This window comes from Phyllopteryx taeniolatus, chromosome 7 (genome assembly GCF_024500385.1).
Source record: "Phyllopteryx taeniolatus isolate TA_2022b chromosome 7, UOR_Ptae_1.2, whole genome shotgun sequence".
NCBI classification, from domain to species: Eukaryota; Metazoa; Chordata; class Actinopteri; order Syngnathiformes; family Syngnathidae; genus Phyllopteryx; species Phyllopteryx taeniolatus.
The window spans coordinates 29,115,777-29,133,138 of record NC_084508.1 but is presented as its reverse complement, the minus strand read 5'-3'; the positions used below and the strand labels follow the sequence as shown (position 1 = coordinate 29,133,138).

The window sequence follows — 17,362 nt, the reverse complement described above, 5'->3', positions numbered from 1 at the left end:
CAGTGTTTCCGATTATATTTTTTACTAATACTGCAAAAGCCAGGTCATTACCAACGTATGTGTGTGTGTGTGTGTGTGTGTGTGTGTGTGTACACTATAGTGGCGTGAGAAGAGTTTTTGCACCCTCCCTGATTTCTTATTGTTTTGCATGTTTGTCACACTTAAGTGTTTCACATCATCAAACAAATTTAAACATTAGTGAAAGACAACACAAGTAAACACAAAAGGCAGTTTTTAAATGAAGATTTTTATTATTAGGGGAGAAAATAAACCCAACCCTACATGACCCTATGTGAAAAAGTGATTGCCCCCTAAACCTAAGAACTGGTTGGGCCACCCTTAGCAGCAAAAATTACAATCAGCAAGTCTTCCAGGTCCTGAAGCAGCAAAACCATCACACTACCACTACCATATTTTACTGTTGGTATGATATTATTTTTCTGAAATGTGGTGTTACTTGTACGCCAGATGTCATAGGTGACACCCCTTCCAGAAAGTTCAACTTTTGTCTTGTCAGACCACAGAGTATTTTCCCAAATGTCTTGGGGATCTTCAAGATGTGCATCCGTCCATTTTCCATACTGCTTATCCTCAATAGGGTCGCAGGCGTGCTGGAGCCTGTCCCAGCTATCTTCGGGCGAGAGGCAGGATACTCTGAACTGGTCGCCAGCCAATCGCAGGGCACATATAAACAAAAAAACATTCACACTCACATTCACACCTACGGGCAATTCTTAAATTAACCTACCATGCATGTTTTGGGGATGTGGGAGGAAACCGGAGTACCCAAAGAAAACCCACTCAGGCATGGGGAGAACATGCAAATTACACATATGCGAGGTATTTAACCCTGGTCCTCAGAACTGTGAGGCAGATGTGCCAACCAGTCGACCACTGTATCGCCATCATCAAGATGTCTTCTGACCTTAACTGTGGCAAGTGAGGCCTGCAGTTGTTTTGATGTTGTTGTGGGGGGTCTTTTGTTACCTCCTGGATGAGTCGTCGCTGTGCTCTTGGGGTAATTTTGGTCGGCCAGCCACTCCTGCTAAAGTTCAACAGTGTTCTATGTTTTCGCACTTTGTGGATAATGGCTCTCACTGTGGGTCGCTGGAGTCCCAAAGCTTTAGAAATGGCTTTATAATCTTGTCGACACTGATAGATCTCAATTACTTTCTTTTTCATTTGTTCCTGAATTTCTTTTGCTCTCAGCATGATGTCTAGCTTTTGAGGATCTTTTAGTGTACTTCACTATCAGGCAGGTCCTATTTAAGTGATTTCTTGATTGACAACAGGCATGGCAGTATCGGGCCTAGGTGTGGCTTGAGAAATTGAACTCAAGTATGATATGATACGCTGACTCATTATGGTGGTAACACCGATTGTTCTGGATATTGGGGGAGAAAAAATCCAGCGTCCAACATTACCGGCCAGTACAGTGCTGTGTCCAGCCAGCATGACGAAAAGAGTGGAAAAAAACTGCTTGGGGGTAAACAATTTCATTATGCGACCCCCTCCAAGCCGCGGAGGCAAAAGTTTTCTCTGTCTCTCTTTAAGTCACAGCTATAAGAGTACATTCACAAAATAGAAATGTAAACTATTTTCCATGCATAAAGTATCCAATTCAATCTATCAGCAATGTTATTTGTTTGTTTGAAAAATGCAGCTGAGTTTTGTTCGATTAATCTGATTAAATAAACTTTATTTAATTAACCAAGGTTCAAAACAGGGTGGCACGGTGACCGACTGGTTCGAACGTCTGCCTCACAGTTCTGAGGACTGGGGTTCAATCCCCAGCCCCACCTCTGTGGTGTTTGCTTGTTCTCCCTGTGCCTGTGTGCCATAATTTATTAACAATTACTATTATAGTCATGATTATGTTGTACAATTTAACGGTATGCAGAATGATTTTTATCCTATAACATAATATACTGCAATAACTGTCCCACCTTAATGCTCTGAACAAAATTTGGAAAACATGGTAATTCAGACAAATTTGGACAAATTGTTCAAGAAGTGGCGGCACGGTGGTCGACTGGTTAGCACATCTCCCTCACAGTTCTGAGGACCGGGGTTCAAATCCCGGCCCTGCCTGTGTGGAGTTTGCATGTTCTCCCCGTGCCTGCATGGGTTTCCTCCCACATCCCAAAAACATTCATTAATTAAAGACTCTAAATTGCCCATCAGTGTGAATGTGACTGCGGATGGTTGTTTGTTTCTATGTGCCCTGCGATTGGCTGGCGACCAGTTCAGGGTGTACCCTGCCTCTCGCCCGAAGAAAGCTAGGATAGGCTTCAGCACGCACACGACCCTAGTGAGGAGAAGCGGAACAGAAGATGAATGAATGAATGTTCTAGGTCAGCCATGGCCCAATGATTAAGATCATCGCCTTCCAACCTGGGGGACCTTGGTTCAAGACCCCAACTGGACCATCACCTGGACTCACATCTGTGGTGTCCTAGAGTAAGACACTAATACCCTGAAATGCTCCCTGGGTGCTTCAGCTTCCCCCTTCTCCAGTGTGTTCCACTAACATGTGTATGTGTTCACTGTGATGGGTTAAATGCAGAGAACAAATTTTGTGTGCATGTTCATGACAATAAAAGGTGATTCTTCTTCTTCTTGAAGTGAATTTCTATAGGTTTTCATCTCTCTCTATATATATAGAGAGAGAGATTAAATGACCCACTGTGTAGATCCTTGCAATTATCATTAATATTTTCCACTACCAGATGATAGCTGTGTCATTACATTCCAGAAAAGCAAAACTCCTCCTCTTTTGGGAACATTTTTCTGTCAGCGGCTACATCATTATTTAGTCCCATACAAAAATAACATGTTTATGTTTCAAGAAGAGGGAGAAAATCCTGACTGGTGGCAGACTGTTCCCTGAGCCCGTTATGCATCTGCTGTCTGATACGGAAGTCATGAACTCATAGAAGAGGATGACAATGGCCAGACACAGGGATGATACTCATTATGTGGTGACAACTGATGATCTCCACTAATACCAGTGCACTTCTGTGCGGGTGTATTTAAATCACCTCGGCAGGAATAAATGTTCGACATCTTGAGGCTGAGGAATTAAACATCAATTAGAAACCGGGGTTTGCAATTTTGCTTGACTTCAATGCACTCACATCAAATATTTCCATGAAGATATATATATATATATATATATAACAGTGAGATGTAAGCTTTTCAATGGATTTATTGTGATTTTCTGTTATTACGATCCTAAAATTAGTGGGCCTTTTTTTACCGACCTCAGTCGTGAGAGTAGTAGCATGGTTTAAATAAATACATTTTAAAAACTGCATTCACAGCCAAGTAATTTAATCATATTTGAATATAAAAGGGACGGCACAGTGAATGACTGGTTAGCACATCTGCTTCACAGTTCAGAGGTGGTAGGGTCAAACCCAGGCTGCGGTCTTACTGTGTGGAATTTGCATGTTCTCCACATGCTTGCGTGGGTTTTCTCCCACACTCCAGAAAAATGTATGTTAAGTTAGTTGAAGACTGAAAATTGTCCTTGAATGTGAGTGTGACTGGTTATTTGTCTATATGTGCCCTGCGATTGACTGGGGACCAGTCGATGGTGTGCCTCTTGCCCGAAGTCAGCTGGGATAGAAGCCAACACAAGAGCAACCCTAATGAAGAGAAGTGGAATAGAAAATGGATGGATGGATAGATGAATAAAACAGAAGTCAGGGCTCTCCATGTGTGTTCTTGTCGAGGAGAATTATAGGAATTATAGTTAAAGCTGGATGTTTATACCAGTGGTATTGTCTAGCTTTTAATTGCCTTGATAGTCTACACGCTTTACATATATAGCATACTCCATCTTCGGCTATTTATAGTAGGTACAGTACTTCCAAAATGAATGCAGCCCTATGGGCGGCACAAGCCAGTGCAAAATGTAGGCCGGTCGCAAGCCCGGATAAATGCAGAGCGTTGCGTCAGAAAGGGCATCTGGCTTAAAACTTTGCCAAACAAATATGAGCGTTCATCCAAAGAATTCCATACCGGATCGGTGGTGGCCCGTGTTAATGGTTTGGACACGTCCAGAAGCAAGAGGGTGAGTATAGTAGTAGTAGCTCCCAGGCAAGAGAGCTAGAGGAAGACCAAAGAGAAGTTTGATGGCTGTCTTGAGGGAAGAGATGAGGGCAGTTGGTGTTCGAGAGGAGGATGCAGGAGTTGGCTTACATGGAAAAGGATGACGCCTAAAGCTGTCAACCTGCAGGGCGTCGGTGGAAATTCAGCTACTGTGGGTCGAAGTCGAAAAGAGAAGAAGATGGAAAGCGGTTCTTTGGCAGAAAGAGAAGAGGAGAGCACAGAGCCTAGAACTGAATGTGGGGACTTTGAATGTTGGGATTATGACAGGAAAATCTCGGGAGTTGGTTGACATGATGATTAGGAGAAAGGTTGATATATTGTGTGTCCAGGAGACCAGGTGGAAAGGCAGTAAGGCTAGAAGTTTAGGGGCAGGGTTTAAATTATTTTACCATGGTGTAGATGGGAAGAGAAATGGAGTCGGGGTTATTTTAAAAGAAGAGTTGTCTTGGAGGTGAAAAGAGTATCAGATCGAGTGATGAGGCTGAAACTTGAAATTGAGGGTGTTATGTATAATATGATGAGTGGCTATGCCCCACAGGTAGGATGTGACCTAGAGGTGAAAGAGAAATTCTGGAAGGAGCTAGACAAAGTAGTTTTGAGCATCCCAGACAGAGAAAGAGTTGTGATTGGTGCAGATTGTAATGGACATTTTGGTGAAAGAAATAGGAGTGATGAAGAAGTGATGGGTAAGTATGGCATCCAGGAAAGGAACTTGGAGGGACAGATGGTAGTAGACTTTGCAACAAGGATGCAAATGCCTGTAGTCAACACTTTTTTCCAGAAGAGGCAGGAACATAGGGTGACCTACAAGAGCGGAGGTAGTAGCACGTAGGTGGATTACATCTTGTGCAGACGATGTAATCTGGAGGAGGTTACTGACTGTAAGGTAGTGGTAGGGGAGAGTGTGGCTACACAGCATAGGATGGTGGTGTGAAAGATGACTCTGGTGTTGGGGAGGAAGATTAGGAAGACAAAGGCAGAGCAGAGAACCATGTGGTGGAAGCTGAGACAGGACTAGTGTTGTGCAGCTTTTCGGGAAGAGGTGAGACAGGCTCTCGGTGGACAGGAGGAGCTTCCAGAACACTGGACCACTGCAGCCAAGGTGATCAGAGAGTTAGGCAGGAGAGTACTTGGTGTATATTCTGGCAGGAAAGGATAGAAGGAGACTTGGTGGTGGAACCTCACAGTACAGGAAATCATACAAGGAAAGAGGTTAGCTAAGAAGAAGTGGGACACTGAGACAACTGAGGAGAGGCGAAAGGAATACATTGAGATGCGACATAGGGCAAAGGTAGAGGTGGCAAAGGCCAAACAAGAGGCATATGATGACATGTATGCCAGTTTGGACACTAAAGAAGGAGAAAAGGATATATACAGTTTGGCCAGACAGAGGGATAGAGATGGGAAGGATGAGCAGCAGGTTAGGGTGATTAAGGATAGAGATGGAAATATGTTAACTGGTGCCAGTAGTGTGCTAGATAGATGGAAAGAATAATTCGAGGAGTTGATGAATGAGGAAAATGAGAGAGAAGGGAGAGTCGAAGAGGCAAGTGTGGTGGACCAGGAAGTGGCAATGATTAGTAAGGGGGAAGTTAGAAACGCATTAAAGAGAATGAAAAATGGAAAGGCAGTTGGTCCTGATGACATTCCTGTGGAGGTATGGAAGCATCTAGGAGAGGTGGCTTTGGAGTTTTTGACTAGCTTGTTCAATAGAATTCTAGCACGTGAGAAGATGCCTGAGAAATGGAGGAAAAGTGTGCTGGTGCCCATTTTTAAGAACAAGGGTGATGTGCAGAGCTGTGGGAACTATAGAGGAATACAGTTGATGAGCCACACAATGAAGTTGGAGGCTAGACTCAGGACAGAAGTGAGTATTTACGAGCAACAGTATGGTTTAATGCCTAGAAAGACTACCACAGATGCATTATTTGCCTTACGGATGTTGATGGAAAAGTACATAGAAGGTCAGAAGGAGCTACATTGTCTCTTTGTAGATCTAGAGATAGCCTATGACAGCGTACCCAGAGAGGAACTGTGGTACTGCATGCAGAAGTCTGGAGTGGCAGAGAACTATGTTGGAATAATACAATACACATATGAGCAGCAGGACAGTGGTGAGGTGTGCTGTAGGTATGACAGACGAATTTAAGGTGGAGGTGGGACTGCATCAGGGATCAGCCCTGAGCCCCTTCCTGTTTGCAGTGGTGATGGATAGGCTGACAGATGAGGTTAGACTGGAATCCCTGTGGACCATGATGTTTGCAGATGACATTGTGATCTGCAGTGAAAGCAGGGAGCAGGTGGAGGAACAGTTAGAAAGTTGGAGGCATGCACTGGAAATCAGAGGAATGAAGATTATCTGAAGTAAAACAGAATATATGTGCATGAATGAGAGGGGTGGCGGGGGAAGAGTGAGGCTACAGGGAGAATAGATAGCAAGGGTGGAGGACTTTAAATACTTGGGGTCAACCGTCCAGAGCAATGGTGAGCGTGGTCAGGAAATGAAGAAACGAGTCCAAGCAGGTTGGAATGGGTGGAGGAAGGTGTCAGGTGTGTTATGTGACAGAAGAGTCTCTGCTCGGATGAAGGGCAAAGTTTATAAAACAGTGGTGAGGCCAGCCATGATGTACGGATTAGAGACAGTGGCACTGAAGAGACAACAGGAAGCAGAGCTGGAGGTGGCGGAAATGAAGATGTTGAGGTTCGCTCTAGGAGTGACCAGGTTGGATAAAATTAGAAATGAGCTCATCAGGGGGACAGCCAAGGTTCGATGTTTTGGAGACAAAGTTAGAGAGAGCAGACTTCGATGGTTTGGACACGTCCAGAAGCAAGAGGGTGAGTATAGTAGTAGTAGCTCCCAGGCAAGACAGCTAGAGGAAGACCAAAGAGAAGTTTGATGGATGTCTTGAGGGAAGACATGAGGGCAGTTGGTGTTCGAGAGGAGGATGCAGGAGTTGGCTTACATGGAAAAGGATGACGCGCTGTGGCGACGCCTAAAGGGACAAGCCGAAAGGAAAAGAAGAAGACAGTGCTTCCAGAATGCATAGTTAGTTCATCCAGTAGCGCTATATTTGTTCCACATTTTGTTATCAAACACCGTACTTGCCAAATTTGCCAATTTATTTTCTTAAATTTCTTCACACCATGACGTCAAAACATACAGATTTTATGTTTTGCAAATGTATAAATAATGAAAACAACAACAAAGAATTATATAGAATATACACATAGTTATTCACTATTAGGTAGGTATTACTTTGCAACTTTGGCAGCAATTACAGCCTAAAGTCTTTTTGAATGTTATGCTTATCTGTCCATGGGCAGTTTTCCTCTTTACAGCACCTCTCAAGCTCCATCAGGTTGGATGGGGGGCATTAGCGCAAAGCCATTTTCAGATCGTTCTAAATATGTTCAATTGGGTTTAGGTCTGTGCTCTGAGTGGGTGAAGAACATTGACAGAGTTGTGGTGAAACCGGTTCTTTAATTTTGGCTGTGAACCCTCACCCAATTTGTGAGGGCAAGAGCACCCTGGAGCGAGTTTTCAGCTGGGTAGTCTGTGTATATTGCTACAATGATTAATTGTCCCCTCAATCCCAACTCTAGTCTTCCAGTCCTGCCACAGAAAAACATCCCCACAGCATGGTTAATTTCATCCACTTTGGAATAAGGCTGTAACATAAAATGTGTAAAAAGTGAGGCACCAATGTGAATGCTTTCCGGATGCCCTATTCATTTCACACTACAAGTGCAAAGAATAATAATTGCAGCTTTTGGTGAAGTCCCGTAGAACACGTGAAACAGTCACAATAAATACTTTGTTTGGTTTCAGTGTGGTTTGACGTCAGACCAGACATTGAAACCCAGCTCGTGATCTTTTGCAGGGTTTGTACTGTAGTAAAACCTGCAGGGTTTCATTTCTTGCCATGAGGGATCGTGAAGACCGGCCAGTGCATTCAAGGGAGTGTGTGTGTGTGAGTGTGGTTAAGTCAACACTGGAGCCAAAAATAGGATCACCACAGTCTACTGCCTTGTCACAAACTCCAAACATGTGCACAATGTTCAAGTATTACAGCAACCCGTAAACGAGTGTCATCAGGTCGTATTGCATACCGCAAGTCAAGTACAATACCAATTAAAAGGGGCACGGAAAATAGCTATTCTTGCGTAAACCCTCTTAACATAAAACAACTACACTGGATGTGTCACAAATATGTCATATACTGCCCTGCAGTTCCATTACTGGATCCTGGAGTCCCCTTTGCGTCCTCTCGCTCCCCCCCTCTCTCTGTTTTCAGCACGTGTCTCCAATCAGCCTCACCACACCGGTATTAAAGCCTGCCTGTTCCAGGAAATCTTCGCCAAAATATTGCAGTTACTTGCAGCGGTACCACGGTCCAGTTACCTCACGTATTTTTAGATATCTACAGTACAACAACGTCACTACACATGTCTTGTGTATGGGGTTGGACTATCTGGAATTAACATTGATGAGAACATCTTTTGAACGTGTCGTAATTCCATTTTGAGAAAACAACAAAAACAAACAAACAAAAAAAACATTCAAGATATCTGTCACGTATTTGTGACTGGTCGAAACGACAATTCAACTTTGTATGGCAAGCCTTCTTAACATCTAAATTAACTAAGAGCAAGCCTTACCATTTAATAGGTAGACTCAGTATGTTGCAGAAATCTGTAGTTTGAGATATCTACAATTTGATTCTGACTTGTCATAAATTCAGTTCAAGATATATTTAAATAACCTAAATTCAAGATCTCTACATGCCCCTTCTCAAATCGAGTTTTAAATACAACCTCCAATTCCAATGAAGTTGGGACGTTCTGTTAAACAAATAAAAACAGAATACAATGATTTGCAAATCATGTTCAACCGATATTTAATCGAATACACTACAAAGACAAGATATTTAATGTTCAAACTGATAAACTTGATTGATTATAGCAAATAATCATTAACTTAGAATTTTATGGCTGCAACACGTTCCAAAAAAGCTGGGACAGGGTCATGTTTACCACTGTGTTACATCACCTTTTCTTTTAACAACATTCATTAAACGTTTGGGAACTGAGGACACTAATTGTTGAAGCTTTGGAGGTGGAATTCTTTCCCATTCTTGCTTGATGTTCAGCTTCAGCTGTTCAACAGTCCGGGGTCTCCGTTGTCGTATTTTACCCTTCATAATGCGGCACATATTTTCACTGAGAGACGGGGCTAAATATCTTGTCTTTGTAGTGTATTCAATTAAATATAGGTTGAACATGATTTGCAAATCATTGTATTCTGTTTTTATTTAACACAACGTCCCAACTTCATTGGAATTGGGGTTGTAGGTGAAATCAAATTGTAGATGTCTGTCGTTTCAACTAGTCACATTTACGTTCGATAGTTTGAAAAAAAATGAAATACATGAACATTAATTTTTTTGTAGTCAAACTTACCTTAGGTATTGACAATTATGTTTTATTAAAATCGCCATACTCATGAATGATAAAAGCCATATGGATGCATTCAACATGAGTCCAAGTTAATAATTGGGAATATTAAATTTCTGTTCATTGTAATTCCTCTCGTTCACCATTGGGTGGTAGTCAGGTACCATTACGTTTAACTGTCACAAATGTATACAGTACTTCACCGATGCAGGCAGGGGACGACGACTGGTTAGCACATCTGCCTCACTGTCCTGAGCACTCATGTTCAAATCCAGTGTGGAGTTTGCATGTGCTCCCATGCCTGCTTCGGTTTCCTCCCACAGTTCAAAAACATGCATGGTACATTAATTGAAACTCTTAACTTGCCCATAGGTGTGAATGTGAGTGCGAATCGATGTTTGTTTATACGTACGTGCCCTGTGATTGGCTGGCAACCAGTTCAAGATGTACCCCCGCCCAGATTAAACTGGGATAAGCTTCAGCGCTACCTGCGGCCCAAGTGAGGATAAGCATTATGGTAAATGGATGGATTGCTGGATACTTCCCACGTGTGTTTAAAAACAAAAAGAAAAAATATTTCATTGGGAACTGTTGACAAAGACACACGCCTGCTTGAAAACATTTTTATTATGAAAATAAGACAATTTCAGCATGTTTCCTTCAATCATGCACATAATCTGATGAACACACGACGAGTCGCTCTGCTACACCTGCAACAACACATTTCTGAAGTCTGGATGCACGCAAATACCACAGTGAGGATGTGCTGCAGGTCACCCTTGGCCATGGACGTAAATATGGCAGATGTACAGAATCTGTATGTCACTCACAGGCAAAATCATGACTGGAGGCTTGCGCATGTGTGGCCTCTGAAGTGTGATGTTTACTTGGCCTCCTGGGCTTTTTTGGTGCTTTGTTTCTCCTTTGCCTGGTGAAAAAGAAGTCAAAATGATTGTCATTCATGAAGTGTAGCAATAACCACATTTTTATGCCAAGTGTTTTATTCACAAAAATAGTCAGGTAAACTCTCCCCCCAAAAAGATGAACGTCACCTTCTCCACCAAAGTTATTAACTGCTGGTGCTCGGCCAATGTCTTCAGTAGCTCCATAATGAATGGAAGATAGTTGTGCTTCCGTCGAATGTTTTCAACCTGTGACAATAAACGAACCAAAGGAAAGGAAGTGTATGACTAAAAATACAATTGATAGAGCATAAAACAGATATTAACCAACCAATTTATGGAGTACACACACTTGCATGCTAAAACAAAATGCGTGTGACAGGTGTGACAGAAGAATTAAAAAACATTACATTTCCACGAAACAGCTGAGGAGACACCAACCTTGTATCTTTTAAGTTTCTGATTTTCTTCCTCGATAAGAAGGTGGTACTTGGCAATCTCTGATTGAATGGAGCTCAGAAATGTGCTGCTCTGGTCTGTGTCCATTGGCTCATCCTGGAAACAGAAGGAACACATGAAGAGGTTTCTATGTGTCAGAATGAGATAAAGGGATTTCAGTTTATTCATCTCGGCCAATCTGTACAATTCAAATGATGGCATCAAACTTTCATTTTCCACATATTGTCAGAATGACTGTGGAAGACGAGATTTGTTATGGAAGAAAGAAGGCAATTCAGGGAACACCCAGTAGTGATACTTGGCAGTGGTATGAATTGCGTAAACAAATAAAGTCTGCTAAACAACTATTTTACACAATAAACGTGAGCAACTTGCCACAACCTGCCTCACTGTCTTCTTCAATATGTATTACTGTAGTTGTTTCATGGTATCCGACATTATTTTTTTTAATGGGCCATAAAAAACATGCAGGATTCATTTTAAACAGAATCATCAAAAATGCATATAATTATGTTAAAATATTTGATTAGGAGAAAACAGGGAGTTGTATAGACTTTTGTTGAATGCTGTTGTAAAATTGACATTTGTGGGGCAGGTAGACCACCCTGCGTCCCTCAATGTGGGTGGTGACCTCGGCTACCAAAATGGAGGCATTACATAAAACAGCATTGCTAGGGCTGATGGGAGGCAAAATCCATTTAAAAAAAAAATAATAAAATAACTACTCGATGGAAGCCTTGGTAATGCGTGGTTTTGTGCAAATTTTGCAAAATGGAGTTTTGATACCACCGAAGCACTTCAACTCTCCACATGTGATCCAACTTTTCAACTGCCATGCAGAAACCATGTAAAGGCAATACTAAAAAAAAAAAAAGTCCTCAAATGGCACTTTAACTTTTGGCCTGTTTAATTTGGGCCAAGAATATTTTCTATTAGTTTTTCTACCGTTTTGTATTAAAATGCAACAAAATGCATTTTTTTGCAGAGATAACAATAACCGTCTGTGTCAATTATTTGATTCAGTCATCCACTAAAATCCAATTAATTCAAACCATGTTCCTTATTGGACAAATATTGTCATACGATTAAAATGTGATGAATTAAGATTTGTTAATTAAAAAGCCTCAAATTAATTAGATTCATTTTCTTAATAAGACTCGCACCTCTACTTTTTTTTTTTTAATTAAAGAAAATTGCTATTAAGAGGGGGGAAAAAAGTTATTGTTGGTCTGGCCTTACATCAGTTCAGATTTCTCATGTAGGCCCGCGGCTGAAATTCATTGCTCAGGTGTGCTTTGGAGAGTTAGGTAGGTTGATAATTTTGCTAAGCAAAGAGAGCAGCGTTTTTGTTTTTTTATTCTTTTGACAAATTAAGACCAGAGAAGGAAACTGATCTGGTTAGAGCAAAAGGTGCTTTAAAAGATTGTGTGTTATGTGCACTTCTTTGTGAAATGGAAGACTAGATTTTTGTAAAGTCACAATTGTTGTTGGCCTTGAGTTTTCTTTCAAATTCAGTGGGTATAAAAAGGACAGTTGAGAAGGAGAAAGAGGATGTTTTCACATGGGCAAGAGAGTTGAGAATCTCTAAATAATCCGTTGTAATGTGCTACCAATGTGTCAGGGTTGGAGGGCTAGTCAGAGATGAAGGTAGTCAATTTTGGAACAAACTTTTGATTTTGATATTCTTTATTTTCCAAAATTATATGGTACAGTCCTACTCACCATTATTGGGACCACTTTTTTTTTTTTTTTTTGCATAAACTACATATCTTCAGAAATAAATGGAAATGTACCCAAACTATATCATCAGGATCTTTTAATTGGAGGTCCAAAGTAACCCTTCCATCCATCCATTTTCTGTACCGCTTATTCTCACTAGGCATGCTGGAGCCTATTCCAAGCTAACTGGGCGAGAGGCGGGGTACACCCTAAACTGGTCGCCAGCCAATCGAAGGGCACATTTGAAAAAACAACCACTCACACTCACACCTATGGGCAATTTAGAGTCTTCAATTATCACGCATATTTTTGGGATGTGGGAGGAAACCAGATTACCCGGAGAAAACCCACCCAGGTACGGGGAGAACACGCAAACTCCACACAGACGAAGCCGCATTTGAACCCCGGTGCTCAGAACTGTGAGTCAGATGTGCTAACCAAGGTAATTTAATAAAGAATTTTTTTTTCAAACTTAGTTTTGTAATTTCAAAAGAAAAAAAAAAACTGAAAACAGCATGTGCAGCAATATTGGCACCCCTTGTTAATATTTGGTTGCACACCCTTTGGCAGCGATGACAGCCTCCAAACGTTTCTTGTATCCATCTATAAACTTTTTGCACTTCTCAGTTGGCATTTTCTCTCACTCTTACTTTGAGATTTGTTCAAGCTCTTGAGCATTTGCACGGTTCCTTTCCCCGAAAGATTTTCAATTGGATTGAGATTAGGAATCATTGCTGGCCATTTTAAAAAACTTTTTTTTTTCCCCCTTTTCAACCATTCCTGTGTGCTTTTGGATGTGTGCTTTGGGTTTTTGTCTTGGAGGACCCATGACCTTCGCCTTAAACCAAGTTTTCTTACACTGGGTAAGAAATTTCGCTTTAAAATCTCTTGATAATTTTCAGATTTCATGATGCCTGTGATACAGTCAAGGCTTCCAGTACCAGATGCGGCAAAGCAGCACCAGAGCATTATGGATCCTCCACCATGCTCGAATGTTGACAGGGTGTTCTGTTCCTTAAAGGCTTCATTGCACCATCTGTAAACCGTTTGTGTGCATTGCCAAAAAGCTCTATTTTTGCTTCATCTGTCCGTAAAATGTTTATCATTTGCTCTTTTGTATCAAACAAGTTCTCTATAGAAAAATGTGGTTTCACTTGATTAATTTTCTTCAGGAGATATTCCACATTTAGTAGTTAAACTTCATGGGTGCCAGTAATGGTGAGCAGGACTGTATGTGGAGACTTGACAGCAGAGAGTTATGTTGAATTTGAGGAGGAAGCAGTCAGTTACATGAAGTTCCTCTGTAGAGTGGTAGGAGGGAGTGAACCCATACAGCAGATTGAATCCATAGTATGACTTTCAGTGTGTGTCAGAAAATCAGTGTAGTAAAGCTTTCCAAAGCTATCCAGCAGACATGATGAAAATGATCTCACATTTACGTCTCACTGTGTGGTCTTAGAAGGGCAACAATGGTGGGAGTGGGTCCAGGCAGCTTCAAAACAGTTCTTTCAACAGAATTCAGGCTCGGATACTGTCAAGTCATGCTGGGCGATATATATTGTTGGGAAGATAGAAAAATGTCTATCGCGTCATTTCTCTTCCATCGTCTATCATTTATCAATTCATCATGCAAAGATTTCCACAATGTTCTGGTGCCGAAGAAAGGGAGTCTCAGGCGGAGTAGCAGTGAAAATATTTATCTCAAACTACACATTGTTTGGAAGAAAAACATTGCAGTAAGCCAGAGGTCCAGCACACCAAAAACTCACGTATGGAACATCAATTGGCCCTTAATTCTGTGGCCGGATTTATGTCAAATGATCACAACCACACTATTGTTTTAGTCATTATGCATTGTTTATCCAAGTGACAAACAAGAATGGGAAACTATTTTTGCAAAAGACGTAATGTCACCACGTTTACGTCTTCTGACTTTATTTTGCTTTATTGTCTTTGTGGTTTGTCTAGCGGCAGCTCGCCTGGTTTCGCGACACGATGCTGCTTTACGTTTGTGTTTAATAACATACGCGTGGCTGAAACTATCATGCCTGCAGTCACAATGGACAGACAGGGAGGGTCCCATGCAGACCGAGAGGCACTTTTACCCAAAAGAGGGTGTACAGCTTCGGTTTGGTTACAAAATGGGTTTTATTAGTCCGACGTGGAGCAGAAAACAGTCATACGCGACCTGTGCCACGAGAAGGTTTCCTTGCCTGACGCCAACGCAACAAACCTCTTCTATCACCTGGAGAAGAAGCACAAAAACGAGTACATGGAGATCCTAAAGACTGCAGCAATCAAAGATATCAATAAACCAGCCGGGGAAAAACATGAGAACAAATCATTTGTATCAGCCTGAAATAATTTTTATTGGTTTTATTTTATACTATATATATATATATACGTATATATATATATATACAGGTATATATACATATATATATATATATATATATATATATATATATACACGTATATATACACATATATATATATACGTATATATACATATATATATACGTATATATACGTATATATATATAGCATCCTGCATCCTCCTCTCGAACACCAACTGCCATCATGTCTCACGACATCCATCAACCTTCTCTTTGGTCTTCCTCTAGCTCTCTTGCCTGGCAGCTCCATCCTCATCATCCTTCTACCAATATACTCACTCTCTCTCCTCTGGACGTGTCCAAACCATTGAAGTCTGCTCTCTCTAACTTTGTCTCCAAAACATCGAACCTTGGCTGTCCCTCTGATGAGCTCATTTCTAATTTTATCCAACCTGGTCACTCCGAGAGCGAACCTCAACATCTTCATTTCCGCCACCTCCAGCTCTGCTTCCTGTTTTCTCTTCAGTGCCACTGTCTCTAATCCATACATCATGGCTGGCCTCACCACTGTTTTATAAACTTTGCCCTTCATCCTAGCAGAGACTCTTCTGTCACATAACACACCTGACACCTTCCTCCACCCGTTCCAACCTGCTTGGACCCGTTTCTTCACTTCCTGACCACACTCACCATTGCTCTGGACGGTTGACCCCAAGTATTTAAAGTCCTCTACCCTTGCCATCTCTTCTCCCTGTAGCATCATTCTTCCCTCACCACCCCTCTCATTCATGCACATATATTCTGTTTTACTTCGGCTAATCTTCATTCCTCTTCTTTCCAGTGCATGCCTCCATCTTTCTAACTGTTCCTCCAGCTGCTCCCTGCTTTCACTGCAGATCACAATGTCATCTGCAAACACCATGGTCCACGGGGATTCCAGTCTAACCTCATCTGTCAGCCTATCCATCACCACTGCAAACAGGAAGGGGCTCAGGGCTGATCCCTGATGCAGTCCCACGTCCACCTTAAATTCTTCTCTCACACCGACAGCACACCTCACCGCTGTTCTGCTGCCCTCGTACATGTCCTGTATTATTCTAACATACTTCTCTGCCACTCCAGACTTCCGCATGCAGTACCACAGTTCCTCTCTGGGTACTCTGTCATAGGCTTTCTCTAGATCTACAAAGACACAATGTAGCTCCTTCTGACCTTCTCTGTACTTTTCCATCAACATCCTCAAGGCAAATAATGCATCTGTGGTACTCTTTCTAGGCATGAAACCATACTGTTGCTCGCAAATACTCACTTCTGTCCTGAGTCTAGCCTCCACTACTCTTTCCCATAACTTCATTGTGTGGCTCATCAACTTTATTCCTCTATAGTTGCCACAGCTCTGCACATCACCTTTGTTCTTAAAAATGGGCACCAGTACACTTTTCCTCCATTCCTCAGGCATCTTCTCACGCACTAGAATTCTATTGAACAAGCTGGTCAAAAACTCCACAGCCACCTCTCCTAGATGCTTCCATACCTCCACAGGAATGTCATCAGGACCAACTGCCTTTCCATTTTTCATTCTCTTTAATGCCTTTCTAACTTCCCCCTTACTAATCATTGCCACTTCCTGGTCCACCACACTTGCCTCTTCTACTCTCCCTTCTCTATCATTTTCCTCATTCATCAACTCCTCAAAGTATTCTTTCCATCTACCTAGCACACTGCTGGCACCAGTCAACATATTTCCATCTCTATCCTTAATCACCCTAACCTGTTGCACATCCTTCCCATCTCTATCCCTCTGTCTGGCCAGCCTGTATAGATCCTTTTCTCCTTCTTTAGTGTCCAACCTGCCATACATGTCATCATATGCCTCTTGTTTTGCCTTTGCCACTTCTACCTTTGCCCTGTGTCACATCTCAATGTATTCCTTTCGCCTCTCCTCGGTCCTCTCAGTGTCCCACTTCTTCTTAGCTAACCGTTTTCCTTGTATGATTTCCTGTACTGTGAGGTTCCACCACCAAGTCTCCTTCTCTCCTTTCCTGCCAGAAGATACACCAAGTACTCTCCTGCCTGCTTCTCTGATCATCTTGGCTGCAGTGGTCCAGTCTTCTGGAAGCTCTTCCCGTCCACCGAGAGCCTGTATCACCTCTTCCCGAAAAGCTGCACAACACTCGTCCTGTCTCAGCTTCCACCAAATGGTTCTCTTCTCTGCCTTTGTCTTCCTAATTTTCCTCCCCACCACCAGTCATCTTACACACCACCATCCTATGCTGTCTAGCCACACTCTCCCCTACCACTACCTTACAGTTGGTAACCTCCTTCAGATTACATCGTCTGCACAAGATGTAATCCACCTGTGTGCTTCTACCTCCG

At 42.0% G+C, this 17,362-nt stretch overlaps 1 protein-coding gene across 2 annotated transcripts in view; it reads right to left on the bottom strand.

Moving 5' to 3' along the window:
• Positions 1 to 10,179: 10,179 nt before the first annotated feature.
• uchl5 (ubiquitin carboxyl-terminal hydrolase L5) overlaps positions 10,180 to 17,362 on the bottom strand; it is a 30,569-nt gene continuing 23,386 nt past the window's right edge. For both annotated transcript variants that reach the window (XM_061779558.1, XM_061779559.1), the window contains 3 exons: positions 10,914 to 11,027; positions 10,623 to 10,721; positions 10,180 to 10,498 (listed from right to left, as the gene is read on the bottom strand). In XM_061779558.1, coding sequence (XP_061635542.1) covers positions 10,454 to 10,498; positions 10,623 to 10,721; positions 10,914 to 11,027 — 258 coding nt within the window. In that variant the 3' untranslated portion in view covers positions 10,180 to 10,453. The remainder of the gene's footprint in view (positions 10,499 to 10,622; positions 10,722 to 10,913; positions 11,028 to 17,362) is intronic.